Source organism: Coturnix japonica, chromosome 13 (genome assembly GCF_054131305.1).
Source record: "Coturnix japonica strain WE chromosome 13, WE-NBRP24, whole genome shotgun sequence".
NCBI lineage: Eukaryota > Metazoa > Chordata > Aves > Galliformes > Phasianidae > Coturnix > Coturnix japonica.
This window is the reverse complement of record NC_140675.1, coordinates 14055575-14064591: the sequence shown is the minus strand read 5'-3', so window position 1 is coordinate 14064591 and position 9017 is coordinate 14055575. Positions and strand designations below refer to the sequence as shown.

At 54.5% G+C, this 9017-nt stretch overlaps 1 protein-coding gene and 1 long non-coding RNA gene across 5 annotated transcripts in view; one reads left to right on the top strand and one right to left on the bottom strand.

Moving 5' to 3' along the window:
* Positions 1-6474: 6474 nt before the first annotated feature.
* Positions 6475-8059, bottom strand: LOC146758694 (uncharacterized). Its single transcript, XR_014933838.1, has 2 exons — positions 7844-8059; positions 6475-7004 (listed from the first exon to the last, which is right to left on the bottom strand). It is a non-coding gene; the product is annotated as an uncharacterized LOC146758694 (long non-coding RNA).
* An 84-nt stretch (positions 8060-8143) lies between these two features.
* Positions 8144-9017, top strand: part of PKD1 (polycystin 1, transient receptor potential channel interacting) — an 81699-nt gene continuing 80825 nt past the window's right edge. For 3 of the 4 annotated variants that reach the window (XR_014933835.1, XM_015876593.3, XM_085514020.1), the window contains exon 1: positions 8144-8672. Coding sequence is in view for 2 of the 4 variants with exons in the window: in XM_015876593.3 (XP_015732079.2) it covers positions 8410-8672 (263 nt within the window). In the remaining 2 variants the exon portion in view is untranslated. The remainder of the gene's footprint in view (positions 8673-9017) is intronic. The other variant, XM_085514018.1, reaches the window with a different exon arrangement.

The window sequence follows — 9017 nt, the reverse complement described above, 5'->3', positions numbered from 1 at the left end:
GAAGGGTGCACAGCCTCCCTGGGACCAGCACTGCTTTAGCAAAGAGGCTTTGTTTTTCCTCCATCCCCTCCACAGCCGATGCTGATGGAAATCTTTAAGGGCTGTGTGCTCAGAGCAAACAAAACCAGCTGCTTATCGCCACTGCATCGCAGCAACGTGGCACAGGGATGGTCCCTTATTGCAGGTGGCATTGGGGACATTGCCTGCTGGCTGCTGCTCTGCCAAAGGTCGCATGCTGCAGAGCTTGGCTTCATGCAATGCTGGTGCTTGGAGCCACTCAGCCATGGGAGCACAGTGGGAGGAGCAGCCCCAGCAAGTTTTTCCCTTTGAGAAAATGCATGTGAAGAGGCACAGCCTGCTCACTGCTCTCAGTCATGCCTGGAAATGTTGCTCCTCATATAGTTACAGGAACTAATCAGATAACTGCTGCTGAAATAAGGGGAATGTGTTTGCTAAAAATAGCTTAATGGAACAACACACGCCTGGAGATGCAGTGTGCCTCGGGGAAGCAGGGCCGCAGGATCTGGCAGGCTCTGAACGGGGCCGACAGCAGTCGGTTGTTCCTCCCATACATCTCCATGTAAGTGGATTTGTTTCTCGAGGCAGCCCATCAGCACAACCCCATTAGGGCCATCAGCCCGAGAGCTCTGCAGCACATGCAGGACTGCAGCTCTCTGCCTCCTGCCAGACCCAGGCAGAACCTTTCCTGGCAAATTCCAGACCCGTGGTTGAGACCTTTGTGTTCTCCCTTCTGAGGGTGACTGGCAATGCCCTTCCAGAAGCCTGAGCCTGCTGGTCTCTGCTTCCATCACTGGCTCAGGTGGAACGGAGCTGTCCCTGTTTCAGAGAGGCTGCAAGGATATGCTCTTCCCACCAGAGACAATGTCAGCTGCCTTAGAAGTTACTCATCTTCTTCACTGGCTGGCCTGGTAGCTGCAGGGAAACTGATGCAGGCTCCTGCCGTGCTCTGCTTGTGGCTCAGTTTTCTCTGCCATTGTCTATGGCAGTACCTCCAGCCAAGTTTAAGTTCTCCCAACTGCATCAAGGCCTGGTAACTCTCCCTGCTTTCTCTGCTCCTGCAGGTGAAAAGCAAACACAGCTCTGACTCCAAAGAGAAGTCACAGAGAGAGGACAAACATCACCCGGATGGGAGGCACAGGAGGGCAGCCAGGTAAAGATCACACCATGGTGACAAGGCCAATACATTGCCCATGGTGCTGCTGTGGTGCAGTAGTGACAAAGAACTTGAGCAAAACACCGAGAGCTCAATGCTTTCCCTCTGCTTCCATGCGAGGGGCCCAGCCCACGCAGAGCTGAGCACTCATTGTTCCCTGCCTGCCACTTACTGTTCCTCCCTCCCCATTGCTCACTTACCTTTGAACACTTCAATCTCATTGCCTTTGTCAGTGTCGCTGGTTTTTAATTGAAATTCCTCAGACATCTCCTCGTCAATGCAGCCCATCAGTTATTTTCGTGTGGGAAGTGATTGTTTTCCATTTGCAGCTGTGAAAGTTAAATTCCAGTGTTTTGCTGGGAGACTGTTTTTGGTCTCTCCATTTTCTTTTATTGCCAAGTCAAGTCCTACTTTGCAGACCTCCTTCTTTTGTCTGGCTACTTATTTGCTGTCTCTCCTCTGCACAGTCCCTCTGTTTCCACCCTTAGCTCACCTCTCTGAGCTCCCCTTCCTCACCAAAGTACATGCATCAAACCCAGCAGTCGAGAGGCTGAGCTCTATCCCTGCTCCCCAGTAGAGCAGGGAACCCATCAGTGCAGCTGCCAACCAGGGGGCACTGCTTCCCTTCCTCCCCCTGGAGAGGTACTGATGCCAGCAGCCCAGTGTCACCCACTCACAGCACCCAAGGTGGATGCTGTCCCTTGATGAACAGCGTACAGCACATATGGACCCTGTTGCCCTTGCAGGGCTTTGCTCCCACAGCTCTGTGCCCCACACCACCACCAGCAGTGCTGGGATGCAGCAGTGCTGCCTGGGCACCCCCCCCCCCCCGCCATGGGCATCCCTATGGAACCACCATGCTACACAGGGCCCAGCCCAGCCCTTTGTAACACAGCAGGGCAACCATGCCAGGTCCCATCAGGTCTGGGCTGGAGCCAGGAAATCAGTTTTCCTTGTGCCAAGACAGAAACAGGCCAAGATTTCAGCCAGCAAAGCACTGAGCGCATGAGAGCCCTCAGCCTGGCTCTGCTCCAGCAGTCGCCCATGAGAGCTTTCAGATGTGATGTCAAGTCAGATGTTCAAAAGTCCTTTGAAATGTGTCCTACAGAGAGAAGGCTGCGTAACAAACCCTCAGCCTCCCATACAGAAGATACTTCCAATCTATTTGGTATATTTCACAGACATCAAATATTTTAGAAACATCTCAGCTTAAAACAATCTGAGAGAGTTTGTAGTGAGATACAGAGACATCCTGCAATGAGGAAGGGCTGGGGTATGGGCATGATTTCAAAAGCAAGTGTGCAAACACGGCACAGTGTCAGCTTTACCAGTACATGAACTGGTAAGTTTGCAGCATGCAGAGGAGGGTGGGCAGAAGCCTCCTGCCTTCTTTGTGGTGCTCATCTTCTCAACCCAGCTGAGGCTGTGCTCTGCCAGGTCTCAGGGTGCTGCAGAGCACACACAGATGCACAGTGGGTGTGAGAACAGTGGTGCACAGTGCAGGAGAGGTGCAGGGAAATGGAGCAAGCACCTTGACTGCAGGGTACAGAGATGGTCAAGGCTCTGGATGCAGACAGCACTGTGAGCACTGAGGGGCTGCTTATCCTCTCTGAACACATGCTCCCACAGAGATGTTATTTGAATTTTGGGTAGGCCTGTGCAAAGCCAGAGACTGGACTTGATGATCCTCATGGGTCCCTTCTAGTAGGGGATATTCTATGATCCTCTGGCATGTGAGTCAGGAAGAGGACAGTCTAAGGGCTGCTTTGTGCTGTACCACTCACAGGACCCCACCACCAGCCCTGAGCCTGATGAACCAGAGCAGATAAACTCTGATAGCTCACTTTTGCACACTGAGTTTTAGGCACTATGGGGACAAAGTCACCTGGGGCCAACTACAGCTCAGTGCTACATGCAGCAACCCTTGGGGCCCTGTAAAACAATAAGCAGCAGTAATGAGCTAGCACAGGGGTGTGCAGAAGCTCATCAAGCTCCTATCCAGACAGTAAATGATCTGCTAAGTGCCAGGGTTGGGAAAGAGCCCCTTCTGGAGCGAGCCATTGCATTGCTGCTTGCTGTTCTGCACTGTGCTTTGGTCAGAGGGTTCTGCAGCAGGGAGAAGCAGCTTTACCTCCCTGACTAGGGCAGAGCTGTGCTCCTGTGTGCCAGGAGATGCAGCTCTGTGCCCGCTTCTCATTCAGCCATCCATCAGAGCAAAGCAGTGGCAGGGTGCTGTTCAGACGCCAAGCAGTATTTATCAGCCCAGATCAATAGCTTCTGTCATTCTGCTTGTCCTCTCACATACCTGCAACGATGCTCACCCATGGTCTGAGCTGTCAGCAAGCAGCGTTGCTCCAAGTAATTAATAATCTGGGCTACAAAGGTGCAGTGCAGTGCATTAATAGGGTTTGTTAACGCTTTTTGAGGAAAGCTGAGTGTCTCTAATTAACAGAACTCATGAGTTTGGGCAATTGCATTATTCGTGAAGCTGTCAGTGAATGAGCAGCATAGGCAGCCTAGATCTAGGCACATGAAAGTGCCCTTAACTCTGTGATATAATCAGCTCTGATGGATCCATGCAGCCAGCACTTCCCTGCTACCGCTTACTGCGATTTTACAATTTCCTGCTTTATTTAAAAGTGTTTCTTCTTTATTGCTGGAAACATCTTTTTCACCAGTAAAGCCAAGGGCTGTACCAGCTCCACAAACATTTTGACTGCAGGCAATTTCATTTGCATCAGCTGTCCTTCTGCAATCAGAGGGACTAATCACGTCTGAACAGCTGAGCACACGTGGAAGCCATCAGGTCTGCCTGCTGAAGGCACAGCCAACTGCAACCAGCCACAGCCAACTGGAGGCAAAAACACCACTGCCAAGAGACTCCTCCCGGCTGGAGCACACGGTCCTTCTGCCAGCCGTGCTGGGAACAGCCTCAGGCCACCAGCTCCTGTCCTTCCCCAAGGCCCTGTGGGCTTTGAGAGCACTTTTCTGCCTCTGCGCCTCCCGCAGGGTGCCCTCTGGCTTCAGCTTCATCAGCATTAATTAACACAGGGTTGTTTCTTTTGCATTACAAAGGACCAGCTTTTGAATCCTTGTCGAAATGATATATATATATACACTATAATAATCCCATTTTCTGAAATTTTCAGAGGCAGGGGCACCACGCAGACCTGGCTCTGGGGATGCCTGGCAGCATCACTGACCTCCTGGGAGACATTTATGCTTGTGTGGATATGATCCATGCAGAAAGGCACGTGAGGGTGATGTGGGCAGGGAACAAGAGGGGAGATGCTCACCATAGCGCCTGCGGTGGGGAACGAGCATCTCCAGCCGCCTGCTGACTGCTTACCCAGCTGAACTCACCTCAATTAAAAACACCAACACCACCGCGGTGCCTCCTGATGGGGCGCAGACATCAGCGTTGCCATAGCAAAGAGCAGAGCAGCAGCAATTTGGGGGGAAGCGATGCTCGGCCCCTTGGGCAGCCCCTGCCCCGTGCTCTGAGCTCCTCCTGCCACTTGGAACTTCAGACCCTGTGGAGAGAGGGATCCTGAAGTTCTGTTTGAACGAGTGAATGGTGAATAAAGCCAGAAGTGCCACCGGTTCGATCCTGAGCAGAAAGCGCTGTGGCTGAAAGCGCTCCGCTCTGGTTTGCATTCAGGCTCCATCAAACGGATGAAAGCGTTCGGTGTGAATAAATTCCCTTCTTGAGCTGAAAACACCCACAAAAACCATCCAGAAAAAGCCCAACAGGGGCTCATCCTCATACAGCTGAAACCCAGCACAGAGCACCGCCCCGAGCACAGCTGGGAGGGCTTTTCTAGGCTTCCAGGGACGACCTGGGGGCACCACCCACACATCCCGTAGGGCTGCTGGTGTGCTGTGCTCATCATCTCCATCCCACACCTGGTGAGTGTGGATGAGCGGAGCAGCAGCTCGGCGGGCGGTTCTAGAGGGCGCCAGGCGTTCACGGACCGAGCCGGGAGCAGAGATTCGGTCTCACCGCCGCGCTGCTCCGGGGCTTCGAGTGGCCCGAAACAAAACCCGGATGGGGAGTGATGGCAGCAGCCCAGCAAATGAGCATCCCAGTGTCCCAGCAGCTGAGCCCAGCAGCCCACCTCCCCATACACAGGACACCCCCCACCCACATCCAGGCTGCCTTGATGCCCCTCTACTCACAGCTCACACAACGGCCCCCAGAGCCACCCCTGAGCTACAGTGCTGCTGGCTGTGGCACACAGGAGGTTTCCAGGCTGGTATTTATTGAATTAACACTATGGAGTTGGCAATTTCCCTGTTCTTAATTTTCAGCCCTCACTGTGAGGTGTTACATCTAACAGCTGGTGGGTGTATGAGGAAGTCTGTCTTGGTTGCAGATCCTGATGCTGCCACACCAGCACGCTGAACCAGCAGGTGTGCTTCATGCTCTTAAGTCAGCTAAAGGGCTCAGCTCAAATAGAAAGATCGAATGGAGGTTGGTGGTGGCAAATATAATATAACATAGGATGAAGTTCTGGCTTTCAGCTGTCCTCTACCCCAGGCCTTCCAGGCAAGGAAAATATTATGTCTGGAGGAAAGGGAGAGGAGTATGAGGAGGTGGTTGCAGTCATCGGGCTTGTGGATAACAGCTGGGAATGCTTGTGTTGGCTGCAGGGCAGGAGGTGGACATGGGTGGGAGGAGGTGGCTCTGCTGGGGTAACTCCAGGTTCCTCCTCATGGGACTGGACTTAGTGTTTCACATCAGCAACCTGCAGGGATGGAAACTACTGCTTCCTGCTCAGAGAAAATGGTATCCTTGATTCCTCTGAAGTACTCATACCCCACATAAAAGATCCCAGCTCAGTGCTGAGACCTTCCTCCATGACCAAAAATTATATTTCAGTGTGAACAAATTGCTCTCTTACTACTCAGTCACCATTTGCCATCTTCTTCCCCACTTGCTCCATTATTTCCCCATTTGCTGCCTGTGTTGCAGCTTGTCAGCCCCACACTGGGGGGGGAGCCCTTAACCTCATTGCATCCCCTGGATTACATTAAGGACCTAATCTGATTACCATCCATACACAGGACATTTTCTCCCCGCTGTTATCTTAAGAAATATGGACACTGGTGCAGGAGGTTAGGGAAGAAAAACAGAAAGCAAATTGCAGCTGAGAGAGCAGAAGCAAATACACAGTGGTCACATGAGGAGGCAGCAAAAAAATGGAGCTATCTGGGGCACAATGCACCATGCAAAAGATGATGATGTGTCCCCTCAAGTCAATTTCAAGTTCAAAAGGCATAAAACGTTTTCCAAAAGTAAATTCTCATATACATTAAGTGCCACTCCAAGGGGTGAAATAAGATGCTGTCAGGCTTCTGAGATAAGGTACGTGTAGCATTTAGATAAGGAAAGCCAGGATTCAGCTAATACAATCTGCTGTCACTCCTTTGATTTCAACAAGATGATGAATGTAGCTAAAATCCAGCAGGTTTTTACGGACTTTATAGGATCTGGACCATCATAACAGGGAGAAAAAAGTGAGAAGCACTGGAGGGACAAGGACAGATGCACTGTAGGGCTCACGGGTCAGTCCGTGCTCTTTGGGGAATCCAAAGCATCTGAAGTCACAAAAGTGGCTTAAAAAATCCTGCAAGATACACAGACCCTTCAGCACTCCTCCCCCCACCCAGATGTATCCTCGGGCTCTTTAGGCTCCCACCCTCGTTTTGTTGCCACCCAAAACAATGGTTCTGTCTCGCTGCAGCTCGCACCTTCAGCTGTTTGCAGAGTGTCCCACATCAGCAGACCACGGCTCGTACTGTGCACACGGGCAGTCCTGGGCAGCTTCTGCAGGATGGATACCAGGGCTGAACCAGAGGGATTTCCTGCGCTCAACTCCGGTGTTACACGCAAATATTTTAAAAGGTGCAAAGGTCTGCGAGGATTAATGCAGTCACGTAAAGGAAGAGTCGATGGGCACCATGCTGAGAAATACGTCTGGACTGACAGATCTCCCCCAGGGAGTGTCTTTGCTGGGCAATTCAGGCGGAGCTGAGCAGCGCCTGGCTCAGGCTGGGCAGGGTTTGTCCCTCCATTCCCATTCCCTGCCCCAGCCACTTGCAGATCCATCCCCTCGCTCCCAGCAGCGCGTTGCTGCCACTCTTCCAGCCCTCGCACAGCCTACATCACACATGTGCTGTGTTTACAGTGAGAAATCCCCACCGGGCAGGGGCCAATGACTCTGTTTTCCAAAGTGACGCGGCACTGAAGATGAGCAGCTCAAAAGCAAGAGATCCTTCTGTGTTTTATTCGGGCTTCCTTCTGTCTTCCCTTTGGCTGATGCTCTGTGTGTATCACACATTGTGCAAAGGGCACTAAGCAATTAGGGCTCCTATAAAATTGCCAGCTAACACACTTTCTTCCCCACTGCTTACAGATGGGGCTGGGCTTGGTTTTGGGGACACCCTTTGTGAGGATGGAATTCTGCTCCCTTTGTTCATAGCTTATTTTAGCTTTGATTATCTGGGACCAGTCCTCACGCCCAGGAGCCTTCAGTGCAAATGCCAGCGGCCCTGTCCTGGTCTGAGCCACGTCCTGTCCCAGTGCCATGGCGTGCAGGGGGCAAGCGGCACGTGGAGCCTGCATAGCATTACAAAGCAGCCCTGCGAAGTACCTGCCTTCCTCACCTGTCTGAACTGCTACTGAGCTGCAGATGCCAAAGACGCGGCTCTTTCAAGATCCAATACCGTAAGGCTGCAGTAGCCTCCGAAGAGGCTCCAGCCCCGCAGCAGTACCCTCCGTCGGGGCGTCCCAGCCCGGCTGCCCCCATACACTCCTCATCGAGCACCTCCGAGCGCTCCCCGCACCCGCAGCTTCGCCGCAGCCCTGACCGGGAGCGGTGCCGTGGCCGGGCGGGGGCTGCCGCGGGGGAGGGCGGAGGGGCTGGAGCGGCGCCGGGTTTCCGCCGGGCGGGAGGCGGAGCGGGAGGCTGCGGGCCGCGGCCCGGGCGGAGCGCAGAGCGGAGCGGAGCGGGACCGGGGCTGTCAGCGCGGGGAGCGGAGCCCACGGGCCGGGAAACGCCGCGGGAGCAGCGCGCACCGCAGCGCCGAGGGGAGCACGCCATGCGCTGAGCCACGCGGAACGGGACGAGCGGAGCGGCGAGAGCGGAGCGGAGCCGAGAGCGGGGCGCGGCCGGGCCCGGGCCGGGCCGGGGGAGAGGCGGAACGGGGCCATGCCATGCCCGTAGGAAGAGATGCCTTTTGGAAATGGAGACACTGGAACACAGCGCAAACATGGCGTCCCCGCGGCGCGGCTGCCCCTGTCGGGCTGGTGCCTGCTCTGCTCCCTGCTGTGCGGGGGGCTGGTGGCCGCCAGGACCCCCCCGGCCCCCTCCTGCCAGCCCTGCGCCTCCGACTGTACCTGCGCCGGGGGCCGGTCCGGAGCCGCCTGCATCGCCAACTGCTCCGCGAGGGGCCTGGAGCGGCCTCCGGGAGTCCCGACCGCCGCCACGGCTCTGTGAGTACCGCGGGGCCGGGGATGGGGCTGGGAATAGGGCTGGCACGGAGCGCCGCTTTCCAGCAGTTGTTCACGGCTTTTGCGTGAGTCTACAGGAGGTTTTGTTGGAGATCCGTTGCATGACAGCGGGGACAAACATGGAGCCGGCTGAGAAAGTTTGGTGTGCGGAGGTGGCAGCGTTAGAGCTGTGCAGAAGTGACCCAAGTGGTGCAAAAGGGAAGATAACTCCGGGCTGTGCAACACGCGGGTCCCCACCAATAGTGGTCGTGGGGATGCATTGGGCTCTGCACCTGAAGAACAGTTTTGGGGTTCGACCCAAACCAAGTGATGCTGTAATGCTGTGTG